The following is a 26,351-nucleotide window of genomic DNA, read 5'->3' as shown; positions in this document are numbered from 1 at the left end:
AGGGGATCGCGTCCAATGCTGCAGTCATGAGACCTAAAACTTCCATGCACATAGCTAATGAAGGGAATGACTGAGACTGAAGGTTCTGTTAGAGACAGAGTCATGAACACTGAATCTATCTGGAAACCTAAAAAGGTTACCCTTGTCTGAGAAATCCAAGAACTTTTTGGTAAATTGATCCTCCAACCATGTCTTCAAAGAAACAACACTAGTTGATTCGTGTGAGATTCTGAAAAACGTAAAGACTGAGCGAGTACCAAGATATCGTCCAAAAAAGGAAACACCGCAATACCCAGTTCTCTGATTACAGAGAGTAGGGCACCGAGAACCTTTGAAAAGATTCTTGGAGCTGTTGCTAGGCCAAAAGGAAGAGCAAAAAATTTGTAATGCTTGTCTAGAAAAGAGAATCTCAGGAACTGATAGTTATCTGGATGAATCGGAATATGAAGTTATGCATCCTGTAAGTCTATTGTGGACATATAATGCCCTTGCTGAATAAAAGGCAGAATAGTCCTTATAGTCACCATTTTGAAAGTTGGTACTCTTACATATTGATTCAAAATCTTTAGATCCAGAACTGGTCTGAATTAATTTTCTTTCTTTGGACAATGAATAGATTTGAATAAAACCCCAGACCCTGTTCCTGAAATGGAACTGGCATGATTACCCCTGATAACTCCAGGTCTGAAACACACTTCAGGAAAGCCTGAACCTTTACTGGGTTCGCTTTAATGCGTGAGAGAAAAAATCTTCTCACAGGGGGTCTTACTCTGAATCCTATTCTGTACCCCTGAGAGACAATACTCTGAATCCAATGATTTTGGACCTAATTGATCCAAACATCCTTGAAAAAATTTAATCTGCCCCTACCAGCTGAGCTGGAATGAGGGCCGCACCTTCATGCAGACTTGGGGGCTGGCTTTGATCTCTTAAATGGCTTGGATTTATTCCAATTTGAGGAAGGCTTCCAATTGGAAATAGATTCCTTTGGGGAAGGATTAGATTTATGTTCCTTATTATGTCGAAAAGAACGAAAACTGTTAGAAGCTTTAGATTTACCCTTAGGTTTTTTATCCTGAGGCAAAAAACTCCCTTCCCCCCCGTGACAGTTAAAATTATTGAATCCAACTGAGAACCAAATAATTTATTACCTTGGAAAGAAAGGGATAGCAATCTGGACTTAGAAGTCATATCATCATTCCAAGATTTAAGCCACAAAGCTCTTCTAGCTAAACTAGCTAAAGACATATATCTAACATCAATTTTGATGATATCAAAAATGGCATCACAAATGAAATTATTAGCATGTTGAATCAACTTAACAATGCTAGACAAATCATTATCCGATACTTGCGCTAAAGTTTCCAACCAAAAAGTTGAAGCAGCTGCAACATCAGCCAAAGAAATTGCAGGCCTAAGAAGATGACCTGAATATAAATAAGCCTTCTTTAGATAAGATTCAAGTTTCCTATCTAAAGGATCTTTAAAAGAAGTACTATCTACCATAGGAATAGTAGTACGTTTAGCAAGAGTAGAGATAGCCCCATCAACTTTGGGGATCTTTTCCCAAAACTCCAATCTAACTGCTGGCAAAGGATAAAAAATTGTAAACCTTGAAGGAATAAAAGAAGTACCAGTCCTATTCCATTCTTTAGAAATCAGAAATAGCACCAGGAACTGGAAAAACCTCTGGAATAACCACAGGAGGTTTATATAAACAGAATTTAAACGTTTCCTAGTTTTAATATCAAGAGGACTAGTTTCCTCCATATCTAATGTAATCAACACTTCCTTTAATAAAGAACGAATATACTCCATTTTAAATAAATAAGAGGATTTGTCAGTGTTAATATCTGAGGCAGGATCTTCTGAATCAGATAGATCCTCATCAGAGAAGGATAAATCAGTATGTTGCCGGTCATTTGAAATTTGATCAACTCTATGAGAAGTTTTAAAAGACCTTTTAGGTTTATTAGAAGGCAGAATGGCAGACAAAGCCTTCTGAATAGAATCAGAAATAAATTATTTTAAATTTACAGGTATATCTTGTGCATTAGATGTTGAACAACAACAGGTAATGAACTACTACTGATGGATACATTTTCTGCATGTAAAAGTTTATCATGACAACTATTACAAACCACAGCTGGAGATATAACCTCCACAAGTTTACAACAAATGCACTTAGCATTGGTAGAACTGTTATCAGTCAGCAGGGATCCAACAGTGAATTCTGAGACAGGATCAGATTGAGAAATCTTGCAAATGTAAGAGAAAAAAACAACATATAAAGCAAAATTATCAATTTCCTTATATGGCAGTTTCAGGAATGGGAAAAAATGCAAACAGCATAGCCCTCTGACATAGAAAAAAGGCAAGAGGCAAATAGAAATGGGGTCTTAAATAATGAAAATATTTGGTGCCAAGAATGACGCACAACAAACAGAAAAATATTTTTTGGCGGCAAAAACGTCCGAAAAACGACACACTTGCGTCATAGATGACGCAACCTTGTGAAGGACTTGGCGTCAACTAAGACGCCGGAAATGACAAATTTGCATCAACGAACGTAACCGCGCCAAAAAATCTCGCACCAAGAATGACACAATAAACTTTGGCATTTTGCGCCCTCGCGAGCCTAATTCTGCCCGCGAATTTAAAAGACAGTCATTTTGAAAAAGAGACTATACCCCAGGTAAGTAATACATTTTCATAAAAAACCATTTTCCAGATATGAAACTGACAGTCTGCAAAAAGGAAATATACTGAAAACCTGAATCATGGAAAATATAAGTACAATACATATATTTAGATCTTTATATAAATACATAAAGTGCCAAACCAGAGTGTGTCTTAAGTAATGAAAACATACTTACCAAAAGACACCCATCCACATATAGCAGATAGCCAAACCAGTACTGAAATGGTTATAAGTAGAGGTAGGGGAATATGAGAGTATATCGTCGATCTGAAAAGGGAGGTAGGAGATGAATCTCTACGACTGATAACAGAGAACCTATGAAATAGATCCCCGTGAGGAAAACCATTGCATTCAATAGGGGATACTCCCATCACATCCCTCTGACATTCACTGTACTCTGAGAGGAATCGGGCTTCAAAAAAGATGAGAAGCGCAAACTTACTTCACCACCTCCATAGGAGGCAAAGTTTGTAAAACTGAATTGTGGGTGTGGTGAGGGGTGTATTTATAGGCATTTTGAGGTTTGGGAAACTTTGCCCCTCCTGGTAGGATTGTATATCGCCGGAATTCAACCCGATCGAGTACGATCGGGTTGATTGACACCCCCCTGCTGGCGGCTGATTGGCAGCAAGTCTGCAGGGGGCGGCGTTGCACCAGCAGCTCTTGTGAGCTGCTGGTGCAATGCTAAATACGGAGAGCGTATTGGATCAGGTCCGACAGACATATGATAAATAGGCCTCTAAATCATGACTGTCTAATTAGGATTTTACTGTCACTTTTAATTTGTTGACAGTCACTTTATTTACTATGAAATCTCGCAAAATTGCAGTGAATTTCCGAGAGATCATAGTAAAGCAAAGTGTTGGCTGTTGTTTTTTCCCCATGCAGATGACAGTAAAAAAGTAGCACTGGATCACAGAGCACTTACTCTGGTGAGCTGAGGAAATTTTGAGGTAAAATATCTTCCTTTTTTATATAGAGATGTTCAGGTGATATTTCTTGTGATTTAGCTTATAGGTAATTATGCCACTTTTACTTGTATAATGCAATAAAAAAGGATTTACAAAGAAGTTAGTGCTATGTGCTGGCATTTCACTGTATTAGTTTTATAGACGAAACATTGTACATTATGATCCTCATCCTCTGCTAGAAAAAAGAAAAGGTTATCATCACAGCTTACCAATCCACCGCCCATCACTTTTTCGGCAGCATACACCGATTTTCCACATCTGGGACATTTCTCTGTAGCTCCAATTTTCTGTGCAAACTTGGAAGAATGTGTAGTTGTGGGAGAAGCACGAGCAGGCTGGGATCTGTGAAAACGCACAATCTACATTTTAATTTATTGACATAGCAGAGGATATGATATATAGCAATTCCCACTTAGTTGACCGTTCAGTATTACACTGTATATTGGTTTAAACTGATTTTTTCACCTGTAATTTGTTAAAGTTTGTTTCTAACAGACAGCAACACCATTCAAGAAAACTGTAATGTAGGCTAAAAAACTGTACAGAACTTATATGTGGTCTCAAATAAGGGGTCACACCTTTAAGAACACTTAGCAACCCCCAGATCTGCCACTGATCAGCAGGGCCGGACTGGGAATAAAAAGATGAAGACCAGCCCTATTTTCTGTTGAGTCAGTAGAATGCACATGCCCCATTTTTCTCAAAGGTAATTACTGGGATACTCCTTCCCTAGAATTTTTTTCAGAATTAAATTATATTACTTTGTATTAAATAAAAATGTCAGATTGATGTTATATAGCAACCCTACAACCCATTTGCATCCCTTAATCACCCCTTTAAATTGTAGCTTTGCAGCCCACCGGGAAATCTCTTGGTATCCTGGTAGGCCAGTCCGGCCCTGCTGATCAATTGTAACTATAAAAAATATATTAAGCCAGGAAACAACAGCTGATATAAAGCCATTTGTTAACTTCTTTGTTGCCAGGAAAGCCTGTAATACAGGGGTGCCCAATAGGTAGATCTGGATCTACCAGTAGATCCCGAAGGCGTTGCTGGTAGATCGCGGCCGATGTGATCAGAATGATATGGTCAAGTTACACAATCTCAACACTGGGGCATCAGTAGAGTATGGTTGCTAGAGATACCGCTTTATCTACCGTAGTGTGTGAAGGGGCAGGTCATTAAACAGTCTAATGGTCGGACACGAAAAGTGAGGGACATCGATTTCAACCAATCAATGTTGATGATTTTTTAACGACAACACAATGGATCTCCCCAATGGATATGGCTGTATAGTATAGTTAGGAGGGTAAGCGTCAATAGATAGAAAAAGTAAAGGCGGACGCTACTGTGCTATGCTAAAGGAACAAGTCTGATTGACGTCTGGCAAATTGACCTGGTAAGAAATGGTCTATTGAAATTTATTTGTGTTATCCTCACTGGGTCATATCAGGCCAAGCTTGTGGCGCAAAGTAAAGGGGATCAGTGGCAGTAATTTGAATGCAGTGTTTTGTAACATGGCACAAGGGGTTGCTCCTGTTAACCCAAATTAAAGTCAGTGCTACTTTTGTCATCAGGATTAATCTGTTGTATCTTTATGCTTTTGCACATCCATGTGTTGCTAAATCATGCAACCTTAAATAGATATGAAACACACATTTTATTTTATTTCATTATTCCGATATAGAACATGCAATTTTAAACAACTTTATAATGTACTCCTATTATCAACTTTTCTTTATTCTCCTGGTATCTTTATTTGAAAAGCAGGAATGTAAGCTTAGGAGCCCGGCCCATTTTTAGTGGGTAGATCTCGTTGAGCTGGTCATTTGAAAAGTAGATCCTAACATAAAAAAGTGTGGGCACCCCTGCTGTAATACATTGCTTTGCAAAACGATGCAGCTCTCTCAGGCAGCCCAGGTGTGTGTGTGTGTGTGTCTATGTATGTGTGTGTGTGTGTCTATGTATGTGTGTATATATATATATATATATATATATATATATACTGTGCTTTTATTATATAAAAAAGTGATGGTACTGATTGATTATTGATTGATATATTTTGCTCAGTAGCTTTGTGAAAAAGCAAATAGACAAAGTTATTTACAAGGGTTGATGTATTTTCCAGCCCCCTCTTGTAAAAACTTATATTTAGTGTACGTGATGATTACAAATATTACCTGTTATTAGATGGCAGAGGTGGTGCCAGTGAGTACCCCATAAGAAAAGCCCAGCATAAATATATGTGTGTGTCTATATATAAATTTATATATATATATAGCAGAAATTAATCAATTTATTGCAAAAGATTTGTACACAAAGAAAACATTTTTAAAAGAATTTAAAACAACTATTTTCTTAGCAAAACTTTGTTAATTTGTGAAAATTGCACCAAAATCTTGTCACAATTTTTGAAGGTCCAATAATTGCTTCTTATTTTGTAAGGAATAGATTGGGAGTGTGCTTGCTAATAGTTAAAATGAAGATAAAGTTTAAACCTAGTCGACAAATAACTTTTTCCTTCTATAAGGCAGGGAGAGTCCATGACTTCATTCCTTACTGTTGGGAAATATAACACCTGGCCACCAGGAGGAGGCAAAGACACCCCAGCCAAAGGCTTAAATATCCCCTCCCACTTCCCCTATCCCCCAGTCATTCTTTGCCTTTCGTCACTATTGGAGGTGACAGAGAAGTGTCAGAAGATTTGGATAGTCCTGTATGGGTATGTTTTCCTTCGAGAAAGGACTGGAGTTTTAAGTAATCATGTCAGCCTCTCAGTGAGAGTATTGATGAAAGTTGGAGTCTGGAGATGCAGGGAAAGTTTTTCTGCGAACCCATCCAGACTGTCACTAACAGCTCCTGAGCAATCAGTATTGACGAGTTTCACTGCTTGCTGTTACACACTCAAGTCCATGTCAGAAGCGCTGCTGCAAGACTGTCACTCTTGAGAGGCTGTGTGCCTGTTCCACAGCATGGATCCTGGAAGGTAAGACCCTTTTTTTATATATACATTGTAAAACGCTATACAGGGTCACAGTGTGGCTCCTTTATACCTCAATAGGATCAAGGGTTAATATCTCCTTCAGGGAGATTATTTGAACAATTTGGGGATTTATATCTGCTTAATGTGAGAGTTTTTTAGGCTCATAGGCTGTGTGTTTTATTTGAACTCATTATAGCTTGGCGCCCTTTTTCATAGCAGGGGAAGTCCTGTTTTACGTACCACGTGACCAGGTGCGGTCGCTTTTATTTCCTAAGATCCTGCTGCAGACATCACTCCTGAGGAGAGAGTTTTCACTGTTAGCTCTCTGGGTCTAGGAGGTGGTTAGTGCCCAAGCCATTGGGAGTATTAAGGTGCCATTTTTTAAATAAAAGCGTTTATTTTTGCTTGTCCTTCTGTGGGTATATACAAAGCTATGGAGGACTCTGATACTACATTAGAATGTAGAGACTGCTTAAGATGGAAACAAAATGGATTTTTAATTTAAATTCTGTTATGCCTAACGGGATGAATGAACATAATAATTACTGGGTGTACCTTTAATTTTCCAGTTAATATGGATTATTCACTGAAAGACATCAGCACTCTTAACATAGATTATCTAAGAAGTAACCACTCTATTATTTTAATAGTCTTTAAGAAATCAGACATTATATGTGTAAGTAAATATACATTAATGGCACCTTGAACCTATGCTGTACTAAGTATTGACCTTAAACCGATATGATAGTAGGAGAGGTTAATGCGTGTGTGAGTAGCACAAGGTATTTTTGTATAAGAAAGATGGTTTTATCCTCTTTGACCATGTTTTTATCAGCTTAGGCTTTATAAAAGGTAACGTCAGAAATCACAGTCCCTGACACAACTCTAGGACCTCTTATTCAACATAGGTATATGACATTGCATGGGAAGTTCTGATAATCAATACCGTATGACAACCTTCCCCAGTTTTTAGAGGCAGGACTTGGTCGTTAGTGTTTTAGAACAATTATTATTCTTTTTTACCCCTAAGCTTATAGAATTATATGGTCTCTGTAAGAAGTCTTGCGAATAAATAGAGTGTGATTTTAATCATGTTTGTATGTAGTGCATTGTGATGTACGATTTGAGGACACCAGACATTATATGACAGCATTTCCTTAAAGGCAAGTGAATTTATTCCTTTTACAAGTCTCCGGTTTTGACTGCACGATTCAGTGCGGTATTAGGGGTCTTTCCAATTATGGATTTCGTTTACTATATACCCCACTTATGATCACAGGCAGTGTTTGGTTGTGGGAATAATCCTAACACTGTCTGACAGCCGTACAATGTGATTACCAATTTTTGACCTATCAGAATAGCGGCTTACGTTATGATATGCCCCCACACGTCCAAATCCTAGTATTATCAAGTAGAGGCGTGTATGGGGAAATGCACCAGAAACTTTTATTGGTCAATATCGGCGTTAATAATACACGCCCATAACCTTCGGTATCAAATCGGTACTGTTTATTTCTTTACTGAATGTCAGCATACGATTGGATGAAAAAGAAGGTGTGAAAGGCAATACCATTTTGTATAGGCTGATTAGATTAGAGGAGAGGTATTTAAACGGTCCGGTACATAGCTTCTGCTTGTTCATTTTATGTAACACTAGCCAACATATAACATTGAAAAAGGCCATATCCAGGCTGAAACGTGTTTGTTATTACACTACACTGTTTGTTAGTATCGTGTCACCACTCCTGTCACCTGGGGTTCAAGGAGTGTGTGTGTTTTGTTTGATGCGAGTACAGAGGTGACTCTGATTTTAATGTTTGACTTAATTAAACTTAATGTTTTACTTTGATTAGGTAGGATGAGTGCTAACAGCCCTTATTTTCTTTCGGCTAGATTTAGAGTTTTGTCGGTAACGACCCGCGTAGCTAACGCTGGCTTTTTTCTGTCCGCACCTTTAAAATAACTCTGGTATTGAGAGTTCACAGAATGGCTGCGTTAGGCTCCAAAAAAGGAGCGTAGAGCATATTTAACGCAACTTCAACTCTCGATACCAGAGTTGCTTACGGACGCGGCCAGCCTCAAAAACGTGCTCGTGCACGATTCCCCCATAGGAAATAATGGGGCTGTTTGAGCTGAAAAAAAACCTAACACCTGCAAAAAAGCCGCGTTCAGCTCCTAACGCAGCCCCGTTGTTTCCTATGGGGAAACACTTCCTACGTCTGCACCTAACACTCTAACATGTACCCCGAGTCTAAACACCCCTAACCTTACACTTATTAACCCCTAATCTGCCGCTCCCGCTATCGCTGACCCCTGCATATTATTATTAACCCCTAATCTGCCGCTCCGTAAACCGCCGCTACTTACATTATCCCTATGTACCCCTAATCTGCTGCCCCTAACACCGCCGACCCCTATATTATATTTATTAACCCCTAATCTGCCCCCCACAACGTCGCCTCCACCTGCCTACACTTATTAACCCCTAATCTGCCGAGCGGACCGCACCGCTATTATTATAAAGTTATTAACCCCTAATCCGCCTCACTAACCCTATAATAAATAGTATTAACCCCTAATCTGCCCTCCCTAACATCGCCGACACCTAACTTCAAACATTAACCCCTAATCTGCCGACTGGAGCTCACCGCTATTCTAATAAATGTATTAACCCCTAAAGCTAAGTCTAACCCTAACACTAACACCCCCCTAAATTAAATATAATTTTAATCTAACGAAATTAATTAACTCTTATTAAATAAATTATTCCTATTTAAAGCTAAATACTTACCTGTAAAATAAATCCTAATATAGCTACAATATAAATTATAATTATATTATAGCTATTTTAGGATTTATATTTATTTTACAGGCAACTTTGTATTTATTTTAACCAGGTACAATAGCTATTAAATAGTTAAGAACTATTTAATAGCTAAAATAGTTAAAATAATTACAAATTTACCTGTAAAATAAATCCTAACCTAAGTTACAATTAAACCTAACACTACACTATAAATAAATAAATTAAATACAATTCCTACAAATAAATACAATGAAATAAACTAACTAAAGTACAAAAAATAAAAAAGAACTAAGTTACAAAAAATAAAAAAATATTTACAAACATTAGAAATATATTTCTAATCAGCCAATCGGAATTAAAGTAGGAATATTCTGATTGGCTGATCGGAACAGCCAATAGAATGCGAGCTCAATCTGATTGGCTGATTGGATCAGCCAATCGGATTGAACTTGATTCTTATTGGCTGATTCCATCAGCCAATCAGAATATTCCTACCTTAATTCCGATTGGCTGATAGAATCCTATCAGCCAATCGGAATTCGAGGGACGCCATCTTGGATGACGTCATTTAAAGGAACCGTCATTCGTCGTTCAGTCGTCGGCCAGGATGGATGTTCCACGTCGGAGGTCTTCAGGATGCTGCCGCTCCGCTCCGGATGGATGACGATAGAAGATGCCTCTTGGATGAAGACTTCAATCGGATGGAAGACCTCTTCTGCCCCGCTTGGATGAAGACTTCTACCGGATGGAGGACCTCTTCTTGCTCCGCTTGGATGAAGAATTTGGCTCGGCTGGGTGAAGACGACTCAAGGTAGGGAGATATTCAGGGGCTTAGTGTTAGGTTTATTTAAGGGGGGTTTGGGTTAGATTAGGGGTATGTGGGTGGTGGGTTGTAATGTTGGGGGGGGTATTGTATGTTTTTTTTTTACAGGCAAAAGAGCTGAACTTCTTGGGGCATGCCCCGCAAAGGGCCCTGTTCAGGGCTGGTAAGGTAAAAGAGCTTTGAACTTTAGTAATTTAGAATAGGGTAGGGCATTTTTTTATTTTGGGGGGCTTTGTTATTTTATTAGGGGGCTTAGAGTAGGTGTAATTAGTTTAAAATTGTTGTAATATATTTCTAATGTTTGTAAATATTTTTTTATTTTTTGTAACTTAGTTCTTTTTTATTTTTTGTACTTTAGTTAGTTTATTTCATTGTATTTATTTGTAGGAATTGTATTTAATTTATTTATTGATAGTGTAGTGTTAGGTTTAATTGTAGATAATTATAGGTATTTTATTTAATTAATTTATTGATAGTGTAGTGTTAGGTTTAATTGTAACTTAGGTTAGGATTTATTTTACAGGTAAATTTGTAATTATTTTAACTATTTTAGCTATTAAATAGTTCTTAACTATTTAATAGCTATTGTACCTGGTTAAAATAAATACAAAGTTGCCTGTAAAATAAATATAAATCCTAAAATAGCTATAATATAATTATAATTTATATTGTAGCTATATTAGGATTTATTTTACAGGTAAGTATTTAGCTTTAAATAGGAATAATTTATTTAATAAGAGTTAATTAATTTCGTTAGATTAAAATTATATTTAATTTAGGGGGGTGTTAGTGTTAGGGTTAGACTTAGCTTTAGGGGTTAATACATTTATTAGAATAGCGGTGAGCTCCAGTCGGCAGATTAGGGGTTAATAATTGAAGTTAGGTGTCGGCGATGTTAGGGAGGGCAGATTAGGGGTTAATACTATTTATTATAGGGTTAGTGAAGCGGATTAGGGGTTAATAACTTTATTATAGTAGCGGTGCGGTCCGCTCGGCAGATTAGGGGTTAATAAGTGTAGGCAGGTGGAGGCGACGTTGAGGGGGTCAGATTAGGGGTTAATAAATATAATATAGGGGTCGGCGGTGTTAGGGGCAGCAGATTAGGGGTACATAGCTATAATGTCGGTGGCGGCTCTTTGCGGTCGGCAGATTAGGGGATAATTATTGTAGGTAGCTGGCGGCGACGTTGTGGGGGGCAGGTTAGGGGTTAATAAATATAATACAGGGGTCGGCGGTGTTAGGGGCAGCAGATTAGGGGTACATAAGTATAATGTAGGTGGCGGTCGGCAGATTAGGGGTTAAAAAAATTTAATCGAGTGTCGGCGATGTGGGGGGACCTGGGTTTAGGGGTACATAGGTAGTTTATGGGTGTTAGTGTACTTTAGAGCACAGTAGTTAAGAGCTTTATAAACCGGCGTTAGCCCAGAAAGCTCTTAACTACTGACTTTTTTCTGCGGCTGGAGTTTTGTCGTTAGATTTCTAACGCTCACTTCAGACACGACTCTAAATACCAGAGTTAGAAAGATCCCATTGAAAAGATAGGATACGCAATTGACGTAAGGGGATCTGCGGTATGGAAAAGTCGCGGCTGGAAAGTGAGCGTTAGACCGGCGGTAGCCTAAAACCAGCGTTAGGAGCCTCTAACGCTGGTTTTCACGGCTACCGCCAAACTCCAAATCTAGGCCTGTCTCTTGTGTGGTAATCTATTGGATATTATTGGGGCAGCACCAGGACTTATTGTCCTCTCCCTACCATTTATTATTATATGTAGTGCCAGTAATTGTTGTTTCTCACTACATTAGAAGGTTCCGCTCCTTCTGAACTGATTAATAATTCCTGCTTATATTGTGAGGAGGCTGTAGTTTGCCCGCCTGCTCAATTTTGTTCCATTTGCCTAAAAGCTGCGGTTGCTGGAGTAGCTACCTACTGGTGCGACACTCTGTCGGAGCTCACTGAGGTGAAGCAGCTTTCGGGAGAAAAGTTTTGCAGGCTGTGGTGCCTTCAGAATAGGGTTCGCCTCTTTTTTCTGTTCCCTCCCATTATTCATTCAGTGTCCTCTGGAGCTTGGGTAGAGTTTTCCCAACAGTAAGGAATGAAGTTGTGGATTCTCCCTGCCTTATGGAAGGAAAACATAATTTATGCTTACAAGATAAATTCCTTTCCTTCCTGGCAGGGAGAGTCCACGACCCTGCCCGTAATTTATTTTTTTGATGGGCGGCTCCCTTTTTATATTATTTTTTTAGGCACATTTTATATCCTGATGTTTCTCCTACTTTTCCTTGTTCCCTTGGCAGAATGACTGGGGGATAGGGGAAGTGAGAGGGAAATTTAAGCCTTTGGCTGGGGTGTCTTTGCCTCCTCCTGGTGGCCAGGGGTTGTATTTCCCAACAGTAAGGAATGAAGTCGTGGACTCTCCCTGCCAGGAAGGAAAGGAATTTATCTGGTAAGCATAAATTATGTTTTTTTTTCAGCTTAATCAGAATGTCTGTATCATTTTTTTCATTTTTATTCCAGTCTCATATACCAATAACCTTGTATGTTCTAGTAATGCTGCGTGATAATTTATTAAACTGGATTGTAAATAAGACTTACGGGGGCACTTCAATACCAAACCGCTCTCCTGTATCCGTGCTTAGGCACCCAGCACCTTGCCCATAGCCGTATCCTTTAGGGCCGTACTTCCTTCCATAGCAGGATTTGCAGTAGATCTCAGACTCATGAGCCGCTACAGTTGTACTGTCTAGAGCTTTCCTGCAGACCACTGCAAACAAAAGCAAATACACAGGGGTCAACTCCTACAAAATAAAGTGTAAAAACATTGTGGTTAAAGAAAGCAAATTAAAACCAATTAAGGGCTGAATGGTTGCCTGTGGGCCTGAGAATGGACACCCATGGTTACATTTCTTTCATGTAATTGGCAAGAGTCCATGAGCTAGTGACGTATGGGATATACAATCCTACCAGGAGGGGCAAAATTTCCCAAACCTCAAAATGCCTATAAATACACCCCTCACCACACCCACAATTCAGTTTTACAAACTTTGCCTCCTATGGAGGTGGTGAAGTAAGTTTGTGCTAAGATTTCTACGTTGATATGCGCTTCTCAGCATTGTTGAAGCCCGATTCCTCTCAAAGTACAGCGAATGTCAGAGGGACGTGAAGGGAGTATCACTTATTGAATACAATGATTTCCCTAACGGGGGTCTATTTCATAGGTTCTCTGTTATCGGTCGTAGAGATTCATCTCCTACCTCCCTTTTCAGATCGACGATATACTCTCAATTTACTATTACCTCTACTGATAACTGTTTCAGTACTGGTTTGGCTATCTGCTATATGTGGATGGGTGTCTTTTGGTAAGTATCTTTTTTATTACTTAAGACACCTCAGCTATGGTTTGACACTTTATGCATTTATATAAAGTTCTAAATATATGTATTGTAATTATATTTGCCATGAGTCAGGTTCATGTATTTCCTTCTGCAGACTGTCAGTTTCATATTTGGGAAATATAAACATCTTTTAAAGAAAAAAATTTCTTACCTGGGGTTTAGTCTTTTTTTCAATTGACTACTTCTTGAAAATTGCGGGCGGCATTAGGCCTGCGTGTGCGTCAAATGCTAAACTTTATTGCGTCATTCTTGGCGCAAAAATATTTTTGGCATGGAAAAATACGTCTATGACGCAACTTCGTCATTTCCGGCGTCATACTTGACGCCGAGACCTTTCACACGGTTGCGTCATTAGTGACACGAGTATTTTGTTTCCTGTTATTTTTGGCACCAAAAAAGTTTACTTTACGTTTGTGCGTCATACTTGGCGCCAAACTTTTTCATTATTTCAATACCCCATTGATGTTTGCCTCTTGCTTTTTTCTCTATCAGAAGCCTATGCTATTTGCATTTTTTCCCATTCCTGAAACTGTCATATAAGGAAATAGATCATTTTGCTTTATATGTTGTTTTTTCTCTTACATTTTGCAAGATGTCTCAATCTGATCCTGCCTCAGAAGCTTCTGCTGGAACATTGCTGCCTGACATCGGTTCTACCAAAGCTAAGTGCATTTGTTGTAAAATTGTTGATATTATTTCACCGAATGTCATTTGTAATAGTTGTCATGATAAACTTTTACATGCAGATAGTGTATCCATCAATAATAGTACATTGCCAGTTGCAGTTCCTTCAACTTCTAATGTGCATGATATACCTGTAAATTGTAAAGAATTTGTTTTTGATTCTATCTTGAAGGCTTTATCTGCATTTCCACCTTCTTGTAAACGTAAAAGGTCTTTTAAAACTTCTTATTTAGTTGATTAAATTTCAAATGACCAACAACATAATAATTTGTCCTCTTCTGATGAGGATCTATCTGATACAGAAGATCCTTCCTCAGACATTGACACTGACACTGTATTTAATAGGAATGTCACTTCAGGGAGAGTTGGGATGTCTGTGCTATAGAGTGCTAACATTCAATCCCTTATATAGCACCTATATATAGCACCTAATCCAAGCCATTTAGGAAACCAAAGTCAGCCCCTAACTCCGCATGAAGGTGCGGCCCTCATTCCAGCTCAGCTGGTAGGGAGCAGATTAAGGTTTTTCAAGGATATTTGGATAAAATCTGTCCAAAATCAATGGATTCAGAGCATTGTCTCTCAAGGGTATCGAATAGGATTCAGAGTAAGACCTCCTGTGAGAAGATTTTTTCTCTCACGTATCCCAGCAAATCCAGTAAAAGCTCAGGCTTCCTGAAGTGTGTTTCAGACCTGGAGTCTTCAGGGGTAATCGTGCCAGTTCCTCTTCAGGAACAAGGTTTGGGGTTTTATTCAAATCTATTCATTGTCCCAAAAAAGGAAAATTTATTCAGACCAGTTCTGGATCGGAAAATTTTGAATCGTTATGTAAGAGTACCAACTTTCAAGATGGTGACTATAAGGACTATTCTGCCTTTTTTTCAGCAAGGACATTATATGTCCACAATAGACTTGCAGGATGCATACCTCATATTCCGATTCATCCAGAACATTATCAGTTTCTGAGATTCTCTTTTCTAAACAAGCATTACCAATTTGTTGCTCTTCCATTTGGTTTAGCAACAGCTCCAAGAATCTTCTCAAAGGTTCTGGGTGCTCTACTCTCTGTAATCAGAGAACAGGGTATTGCGGTGTTTCCTTATTTGGACGATATCTTGGTACTAGCTCAGTCTTTATGTACTGCAGAATCTCACATGAATCAACTAGTGTTGTTTCTTCGGATACATGGTTGGAGGATCAAGTTACCAAAGCATTTCTTGATTCCTCAGACAAGGGTCACCTTTTTAGGCTTCCAGATAGATTCAGTCTCCATGACTCTGTCTCTAACAGACAAGAGACGTTTAAAATTGGTTGCAGCCTGCCGACACCTTCAGTTTCAGTCATTCCCTTCAGTGGCTATGTGCATGGAAGTTTTAGGTCTCATGACGGCAGCATCGGACGCGATCCCCTTTGCTCGTTTTCACATGAGACCTCTACAGCTTTGTATGCTGAACCAATGGTGCAGGGATTATACAAAGATATCACAATTAATATCCTTAAATCCCAATGTACGACACTCTCTGACATGGTGGATAGATCACCATTGTTTAGTTCAAGGGGCTTCTTTTGTTCGGCCAACCTGGACTGTGATCACAACAGATGCGAGTCTTTCAGGTTGGGGAGCTGTTTGGGGATCTCTGACAGCACAAGGGGTTTGGAAATCTCAAGAGGCGAGATTACCAATAAATATTTTAGAACTCCGTGCAATTCTCAGAGCTCTTCAGTTTTGGCCTCTGTTAAAGAGAGAACCGTTCATTTGTTTTCAGACAATATCACAACAGTGGCATATGTCAATCATCAGGGTGGGACTCACAGTCCCCAAGCTATGAAAGAAGTATCTCGGATACTTGCTTGGGCGGAATCCAGCTCCTGTCTAATCTCTGCGGTACATATCCCAGATGTAGACAATTGGGAGGCGGATTATCTCAGCCGCCAGACTTTACATCCAGGGGAGTGGTCTCTCCATCCAGATGTATTTTCTCAGATTGTTTAGATGTGTGGTCTTCCAGAGATAGATCCCATGGCCTCTCATCTAAACAGGAAACTTCCCAGATACCTGTCCAGGTCCAGGGATGTTCAGACGGAAGCAGTGGATGCGCTGACACTTCCTTGCTGTTATCATCCTGCTTACATCTTCCCGCCTCTAGTTCTCCTTCCAAGAGTGATTTCCAAAATCATCATGGAACAATCATTTGTGTTGCTGGTGGCGCCAGCATGGCCACACAGGTTTTGGTATGCAGATCTGGTTTGGATGTCCAGTTGCCTGCCTTGGCCACTTCCGTTACGGCCAGACCTACTATCTCAAGGTCCGTTTTTCCATCAGGATCTCTGACTCAGTGATTAATACTATGTTACAAGCTCATAAATCTGTCTCTAGAAAGATTTATTATAGAGTTTGGAAGACTTACATTTCATGGTGTTCTTCTCATAAATTCTCCTGGCATTCTTTTAGAATTCCTAGAATTTTACAGTTTCTTCAGGATGGTTTGGATAAGGGTTTGTCTGCAAGTTCCTTGAAAGGACAAATCTCCACTCTTTCTGTTTTATTTCACAGAAAGATTGCTATACTTCCTGATATACACTGTTTTGTACAGGCTTTAGGTCGTATTAAGCCTGTCATTAAATCAATTTCTCCTCCTTGGAGTCTTAATTTGGTTCTGAAGGCTTTACGGGATCCTCCATTTAAACCTATGCATTATTTGGACATTAAACTACTTTCTTGGAAAGTGTTGTTCCTTTTGGCCATCTCTTCTGCTAGAAGCGTTTCTGAGCTATCTGCTCTTTCTTGTGAGTCTCCTTTTCTGATTTTTCATCAGGATAAGGCAGTTTTGCGGACTTCTTTTCAATTTTTACCTAAAGTTGTGAATTCTAACAACATTAATAGAGAGATTGTTGTTCCTTCCTTATGTCCTAATCCTAAGAATTATTTTGAAAGATCCTTACATTCTTTGGATGTGGTAACAGCTTTGAAATATTATGTGGAAGCTACTAAAGATTTCAGGAAGACTTCCAGTCTATTTGTTTTATTTTCTGGTCCTAGGAAAGGTCAGAAGGATTCTGCTATTTCCTTGCCTTCTTGGTTGAAATTTTTTGATTCATCAAGCTTATTTGAAGTCGGGTCAGGCCCCGCCTCAGAGAATTACAGCTCATTCTACTAGATCAGTCTCCACTTCGTGGAGAAGATGTTTCATACATAGATCTTTTTCAGCAATTGGTATTGGATGATTGGGAGACTATTCCCAAACATATCAGTGGCAATAAGAGAATCTGGCCAAATGAGGAGAAAGCCCTTAGACGTCTGATGGGTGACAAAAACATTGTCATCCGACAGGCCGATAAGGGTGGGGCTCTGGTTATCCAGAATTATTCTGATTACACTGGAGAAGCAGAACGTATAATTCATGATACCAATTACTATAGGAAATTAGCCCAGGACCCTACATCAATATTTTCAAAAAAACTTGTTCAAATTTTGGAGGATGGTAGTAAAATGGGTATTCTAAGCAAGAAAGAAAAAAGATACTTAATTCCAGACCACCCTAGTATACCCTACTACTACCATCTCCCAAAATTGCATAAAGATGCCCTTAAACCACCGGGACGTCCAATTATAGCGGGCATTAACAGCATAACTGATAGGCTAAGCGAATACGTAGACACGTTCTTGCAAAAATATGTCCAACACCTCCCTTCATTCATTAAAGACACTACAGATCTGTTACAAAAACTTGTAAATATACAGTATAAAAACAACTATATATGGCTATCCTGCGATGTAGGAGCCTTATATTCCAATATCTCACATGAATGGGGGTTAAAAACGACCTCGATTTTTTTGAATAGAGACATATACATGCCTGATAAACAAAAAGAATATCTTATTACTTTAATAGATTTCATACTTAAACATAACTACTTTCAATTTTTGGATCAGTTTTACTTACAGACAAAGGGAACGGCCATGGGCACCAGATTTGCCCCTAGCTTTGCCAATCTCTTCATGGGGATTTTCGAAGAAACTTACATCTACAACACAAAGTGGAGGGGCAATCTGGTGTTCTATGGCCGTTACATAGATGATCTATTATTTATTTTTGAAGGCTCTATTGGAGAAGCGCAAGAATTTGTAAACTTCCTAAATAACAACACTATGGGTATAGATTTCACATCCAATATACAGATACAATCAATAGAATTTTTGGATCTATTGCTTTCGTGGGGGCCCAATGGTACTGTTTGCACTTCTACTTACTTCAAGTCAGTAGACTGTAATAATTTCCTTCATTATTCCAGTAACCACTACAACAACTGGAAAACTAATATTCCTTACAGTCAATTTTGCCGCATTAGGCGTAATTGTAGTTCTATTAATATGTATGATGAACAGTCTGTTATATTGAAGGACAGATTTAGGGAAAAAGGCTATCCTAAGGGCCTAATAGAATATGGCTACAACAGAGCAAGATCCATAGACAGAAATTCGCTATTATCCTGCAAGACAAAAAAAGGGACAGAAAACACAGGCCATCAGGGACAACCTCTATTCGTCACACAATATAATTCCAACTTTAAAGCAGTTAATAGAATTATAAAGAAACATTGGCACATTTTGCTTAGAGACCCCGTACTAAAAAAAGTGCTGGCCCCCTTACCTAAGATAGTGTATAGGAGGGCGCCAACCTTGAAACAAAAATTAGCACCTAGTAAGGTAGTTATGACAAAGAAACACTTTAAATGCAATAGAAAAGGGCCTAGAAGCTACGATCATATAAATGGGAATACTAATAACAATATTGGAACTTATAGATGTGGACACACACGGTGCCATATGTGTAAGTCCATCACACACGGAAGAAAATCCATAATATCACATGCAACAGGGGAAGAACACCAGATCAGAGAACATTTGACATGTAACTCTGGGTATGTAATCTATGCACTCACTTGTGCATGTGGGGTCCAGTACATTGGACGCACCTCTAGGAAGATACGACTAAGGTGGGGGGAACACAAACGGAACATAATCAAACGTTCACCCAAACATAGTGTATCAAGGCACTATTGCATTAAAAGTAGGATAGGCAAATGCCAATTCAGCATTACACCTTTGGAGAGTATCCCCAACAGTCATCATTATAATAGATTCACGCGTCTGAGACAAAGGGAAACATACTGGATTTTTAAATTCCAAACACTCTTCCCCACAGGGCTAAATGAAGTTATAGATTCTATGGCATTTGTTTAATATTAGGGTAGAGGGTCATTTTACATCTATCATAATAAAGATAGAAATAGTGTAGTACCAACAACCAGTTTTTCCACCCTGCTGTAGGGGAGATCGCCCGAGATAGGGGGTCATCTCAGTAGACTTAGAGCCCTCAGACCCACAGACTTGACACCTGAGATATTTGGGTGTAGCCCCTGTTTAGATTGGATAAATGTATTATATTAATATACCTCATGACTCATAGACTGGATACGTGTGATCTGACAAATGTATCATATTAATATAATTTACACTTACAGTGTTTATGTTTCACTGACCAAACAATAGGCTCCTATTGGTGCACTATATTCATACAAAAATGATCACTTTCATTTACACATTATTACCTTTTAATAGAACACTAGCATCTTCATATGTAAGATTTAATTACACTAGCACAACCCACTAAGGGTCTTTACATCACATAGATTCTAATCTGATTGTAGGCGTTTTATGAATTAAATGGTGACTATACATATATGATTATGAGGTTCACGCATCACTTATACCTCAATTACAGCCATCGGTATTCATCGATGTTATGGATGCACAAATAATGTGCCAAAAAATATTTTCACTTAGTCTTTTCTTCCTTTTTTTTACACACACATATCACTTATTAAATTAACTTAACTTCAGCAAATTTATTGCGCTATTTATTTATACGATCACTGCTTAAATAACGTTGATCATTAGATTATTCACTCTATTTGCATTTATATATATTCAGATCCATTCACAGATCTAACAATATCATTTTGTAGATACCGATATTTTCCGGGGCACTAACCAATAGGGCCCTTTGTTGACATTACCCGCTGACCAATAGGGCTCTTTGTTGACATTACCAGCTGACCAATAATGATCCCTGTTCAATATAACAACCTGCATTAGAACCAATGGGATACACCGGTTACAAACACTACGCAGTAACCAATAAGATTCCCTCGATGGGCGCACACTGTAGTGTACTATTAAGGACAGCAAAATGGGGGCACGCCTGAAATTAGCCTATCCATTGGACACTACACTTACTAGCAACAAGTGACCAGAATCTTTGACTGACGGCTACATAGACGAATCATAAGCGAGTAGCACAGGTTCGACTAATACATGATGATTGACGGCTGGGACATCCAATTAGAACACAGTATTGACGGCTAAATAGACAAATCAGAAACAAGTAGCACAGGTCCGACTAATACATGATGATTGACGGCCGGGACATCCAATTAGAACACAGTATTGAAGAACATTAGTTACCATCAAATATCGGCCACTAAAATACCATGCCACTACGAAATATTTACACACATATATACAAAATTTAAGAAGCAGCAAGGGCGTCTATATATTTTACAAGTAAATACATCCCTCTCCAAGTATTTAGGTGCTCATATCACCCCAGGGGTGGAAACATTTTGAATGAGGGACACTGATTGGTCTGTGTCATGTCAATTGTTGGGGGTGGGCTGTGGGTGTTGTTTAGTAGCATAGCCCTATATAAGGAGTAAATATCTGTGTAAAAACATGCCTGAGGAAACAGTTTTTTACTGAGAAACGCGTCGCATGTATTCCTGATGTACCAATTATATTCTTTGAGTGGTAAACCTTTTTATATGTTTTAAATAAATTCATTTATTTTATATAAATCCACTCTCAGTGTTATATATGGTACCGCCCTGCTATGCTACTTTAGAGTACCAACATTCTACACACCCACGAACCAGCCAGCTCACCCTGGATCAGCTAGCTGGATTGCTGCTAAAATCCAGCCTGTCTCTATAGGTACAAGTGAGTGCCTTCCATAAATGTGAGTACCCTGTGTACACTGGGCTATTAGTGATACCTGTACCACCATTTACCTGCACCATTGGCGCCTCTATTCCTGCTTTTACTTTTTAGATTTCCTTCCACTGGATGCTGATAGAGAGCTGCCTCCCAGTTCAGCCAGCTGGATTGCTGTTAAAACCCAGCCTGTGTCCACCGGCACAACTGAGTGCCTTCTCATATTGTGAGTACCTAGTGTTCGCACATGTTTGCTAGACCAAAAATCTCCATTGACCTGCACCATTGGCGCCTCTTTCTTGTTGCTTTTTCTTAACAGTCTCCTCTTCGTTGGCTTTTAAGAATGAAGCTTCAGTTGATCAGATTTGCAAAGTGGCAACTTGATCCTCTTTGCATACATTTACTAAATTCTACCGTTTTGATGTATTTGCTTCTTCGGAAGCAGTTTTTGGTAGAAAAGTTCATCAGGCAGCTGTTTCAGTTTGATTCTTCTGCTTTTGATTTAATTTTTTTTCTTTCAATTATGAAAATAAACTTATTTTTTTGGGTTGTGGATTAATTTTTTCAGCGGAAAATGGCTGTTTTTATTTTATTCCCTCCCTCTCTAGTGACTCTTCAGTGGAGATCCACATCTTGGGTATTGCTATCCCATACGTCACTAGCTCACGGACTCTTGCCAATTACATGAAAGAAAGCATAATTTATGTAAGAACTTACCTGATAAATTCATTTCTTTCATATTGGCAAGAGTCCATGAGGCCCACCCTTTTTTATGGTGGTTATGATTTTTTGTATAAAGCACAATTATTTCCAAATTTCTTTTGTTGATGCTTTCTACTCCTTTCTTTATCACCCCACTGCTTGGCTATTTGTTAAACTGAATTGTGGGTGTGGTGAGGGGTGTATTTATAGGCATTTTGAGGTTTGGGAAACTTTGCCCCTCCTGGTAGGATTGTATATCCCATACGTCACTAGCTCATGGACTCTTGCCAATATGAAAGAAATGAATTTATCAGGTAAGTTCTTACATAAATTATGCTTTTCTTCCCCAAGACAAGAAGTCCAAGGAGAAATCTAAAGCTTTCAATTGTTTTTTTTTTTTTCATTTTTTCAGAACAAGGAACAGAAAGTTCAGAAACAAAGCACCTCTGTGCTAGTCTGGAGGTCTAGGGCTGATTGGAACAGGCCCAAGCAAGATAAAAAATACACTTCTTCTTCCAAGTCTGCATGAAGGTGCTCCCCCCCAATCCAGTGGCTCTGGTAGGGGGCAGGCTATGCCTTTTTCAGGAGGCTTGGTTTCAGCCTGTTCCAGATCCCTGGGTTCTGAATATAGTTTACCAGGGTTATCAAATAGGATTCAGAATAAGCCTCCCAGAATAAAGCTTTTCTGTCCAATGTTCCAAGGAATCCCTTAAAGGGACAGTTTACTAAAAAACTTGCTCACCTTTAATTTGTTCCCAGTGATCCACTCTACCTGCTGGAGTGTATTAAATTGTATACACATATTTCCTTTACCCTTATATTGTCATTTAAATAGCTGATTTAGCCTGTGGTATACCCACCTATTCTGAAAGTTTATGGCCTTAGGTCCAAGCTACAGATTAACTGTGTAAACACAGCCAGCAGAAGAAATTACACTCCTAGTGGGGTATAGAAGAGATAAGGTTGACAAGTTCCGACTTCCGTTGGGGGAGGAGTTTTGCAGTGTACCTGCATGCAGGTGTTGTGAGAGGACGCCCTACTATCAGCTCCCCGCTCTCTGCCACTTACCTGGGAAAAGCTCGCCGAGGTTTCTGAGCGTGGCACTCTGCAGGGTTTCAACCTGCTCGAGAGTTCGAAGTCTACTCTAGCCGTCATGGCTACGACTGAACCGCAGTACAAATCTTAAACTTTCCCTACAAGCTACTATTACTAAGAGGGAGTTACCGACCGGTGTTTAAGTAAGTGAGGAAAGGAGCTATTCTGAACGGCTGAGGTCTGCAGCGGCTGGATAAGGTCTCCCAAAAGTCCCGGTGTATGGTGCACAAGTACAACAAGACTCCCTGAGAAGGTGAAGTGGACTGGTGGTACCGGGGTATATTTCTTAGATATCGCCCGGGGGAATCCGGAGACAAGCTGTTTGAAAACCCGGGAGCGCCGCGGTCACCTGTATTTACAGCCGCACCATCCAGAGCCGGCAAAGAGTGCTGTAGCGGAGAACGAAGATTCACATTTATGTCAGGTTGGGTGTCGAAGTAAACCAGGAAAGGTGCCGTCCTGAACGGCTGTGGTCTGCAGCAACTAGATAAGGTCTCCCAACAGTCCCGGTGCCTGATGTACGAGTACAATAAGACTCCCTGAGAAGGTGAAGTGGACCTGTCGGACCCGGGTACATCCTTAGACATCGCCTGGGGGAATCCGGAGACAAGCTGTTGGAAAAGACCGGGAGCGCTGTGGTCACCTGGATATACAGCCGCACCATCCAGAACCAGCAAAGAGCGATGTAGCGGAGAGCGAAGATTTACATCTATATCAGGTCAGACTCCCTCACGGGCTTTTTATATTTGCATAAGAGGTTTGCACGTTGTTATCTTCTGGCGTTATCTAAGCCCGTTGCTGATTAAAGCATCTCTGCTATATTAGAGATTTTTTGCTAAAAGAAGAGGCTCAGCGGTTCTACAAGAGAGCACTATTATTTAAGGGTACAGTGAGAAGTTGCTGATTCCTGGCTTGACGAGACGGCTCTCTGGCTACACATTGTCATTGTGTTATTTGAGCAGAATTTGCCGAGTCGCCCCTGTTCTGTAATATCATTTGCGATTTGGAGACTTGTCTTAAGGAGGTACTGGGCAATTCATCTCATCTTCAACAAGACTTTTTTCAGCATATCAAGTTTTGGGGAACATTTGTGTCTATGAAGAAAGCTCAGTTGTAAATTGATTACACTAACTTTTTTTTTACCAGTGGTTACTATACAACAGAAGTTCATTGAACTGGGGGCAGAATTAGACGCTGTAATAGTCGCTGAGTGTGTGAACCCCCTTAATTTTGTTATCTGTGGTCTATTAGCCCTATGGCTGGATAAAGAAAAGATCCAAGGAAACAACTTTAGAGGCTGAGGCTATTTCCAAGGGGTTTATGGACAAATCAGTTTGAATAAGATGAATCGCCAGGGACAAGAAGTGTCTTTCTCTCTGAGGCTGTGGATTTAGAGTTTATTAAAATGTCATATTACATGTATCTTTCTCTAAAATGTTGCAATGCCAAGTTAGAGATCTAACACTTGGGTTTAGAAATTTATGTTTTAGCAGACTAGGGGTTATATATTAGCTGGAGGAGGTTGATGTGATTCTATCATTATTATTTTCAGCTATTCAAGTGTACATCTAACAATAGACCCAATATTAACTGAAGATATAAAGAGGTAAATAGAATATTAGTTAGTCAAGGGGTAAAAAACCTCTCCAAGCAAAAGTGTTAAGCAACAGTCGACTCCTATTAAACAAACCTAATTAAATATTTTTCTAACAAGAATCCCCTTAAAAACGATAAGAAAGGTTCTAACTGGGTCAAAGTGTAATGACTGAAACATTGGTTCTTGTGAATTGTGGCTGCCATGTCATTTGAGTTTTGGGCTACACTATATTTGTTGCAAGTTGTTCATTTGCAGTCTTTTCTTTTTTGGCTTGGTGATTGCTTTCTTTCTGCCGATTATGTTATAGGCTGGCTTTCTCCTAGTAAATTAAAACAGTTTTTCCTCTTACACACGCTAACACGTCGTACACCTTAGTACACACTAAAACAAATTTAATATTATTTGTTATACAATTTTTCCTATTTTTTTGCACAAATGTGCAATATCTTGTTCTTTTCTAAAGAGGACATAAACTAGTCTTCTATTAGTAATATAAAACAACTTTGGTTCTATATATCCAAGCACTTCACTATATACTAAATTCACTTATTTTTTGTTTTTTTCACGTTAAGGATTCCCACTGTCTGTTTGTAGTGGTTTTTCTTCTTCTCACTAATTCGAGAGTGTTTCACACTTTTTTGTATTCTTCCTTTTTTTTCTCTTATTATCAATGGAAAAATTTATCACGCAAACAAGTTCTAATTCCCCGAAAATGCCAGCAAAATCGAAAGATAAAAAAACCAAGTCAGCCGACATTAGTCCAGATATGGTATCAGACATAAGTCATTCAGTTATAGATACTCAGGCCTTAATTGGTCAACTATCAGCTATTTTCTCACCCCAGTTTGACTCCATTAAGAAAGAGTTAGAAGTAATCTCTTCTGATATTGTAACACTCACTTCAGAAGTTAAACAGTTCTCTATCAGGTTAGTGGAGGCTGAGGAAAGGCTCTCCGTAGTAGAGGATCAGACTAACATACACCAAGGAATCTTAAAAAAACATGAAGATAAATTAAACAATATGCAATTGCGCCTGGAGGATCTGGAAGATCGCTCCAGGCGCAATAACATTAGAATCATTGGCCTTCTGGAGCTTCCGGAGTTTGAGGATCTTATGACATTCACTTCAATGACCTTGCCACAGGCTCTGGGTATGCCAGCACATTTGCTACCTTTGGTTGTTGAAAGGGCGCATAGAACTGGCCCCAGAAGAAATATGGATAGTGGGGCAGTCAGACCAAGAATGATCATTTTCAGACTCCTGAAATTCCAAAATAAAATAGAATTACTGAACCTTTTTAAGAAAAAGAAAAACGAGCCGGTGATATTCGGGAACAACAAGATTTTGTTGTTTCAGGATTTCTCCAGCGAAACTTCTGCTAGGAGGAAGGCAATGGCGCCATTCTGCACTCAATTGATAAACAAGGGAATAAATGCATGGCTGATGTACCCGGCCAGAGTTGTAATAGATGATAAAGGCAGTAGACGAGTATTCAATGAAGTAACAGAGATTACTGAATTCTTAAAATCGATGGGATAGTAA

The 26,351-nt window shown here is 39.1% G+C and overlaps 1 protein-coding gene across 1 annotated transcript in view; it reads right to left on the bottom strand.

Annotated features, from left to right (window-relative positions):
• The window catches only part of CSRP3 (cysteine and glycine rich protein 3), a 99,153-nt gene that overhangs the window by 44,823 nt on the left and 27,979 nt on the right, over positions 1 to 26,351 (bottom strand). The window contains exons 3-4 of the mRNA XM_053688891.1: positions 12,877 to 13,045; positions 3,882 to 4,014 (exon numbers count right to left, since the gene is read on the bottom strand). Coding sequence (XP_053544866.1) covers positions 3,882 to 4,014; positions 12,877 to 13,045 — 302 coding nt within the window. The remainder of the gene's footprint in view (positions 1 to 3,881; positions 4,015 to 12,876; positions 13,046 to 26,351) is intronic.

The sequence above is a fragment of the Bombina bombina genome, chromosome 7, assembly GCF_027579735.1.
Source record: "Bombina bombina isolate aBomBom1 chromosome 7, aBomBom1.pri, whole genome shotgun sequence".
Taxonomy (NCBI): Eukaryota; Metazoa; Chordata; class Amphibia; order Anura; family Bombinatoridae; genus Bombina; species Bombina bombina.
Note: the sequence above shows the minus strand (reverse complement) of the source record. Positions and strands in the feature narration are given on the sequence as shown.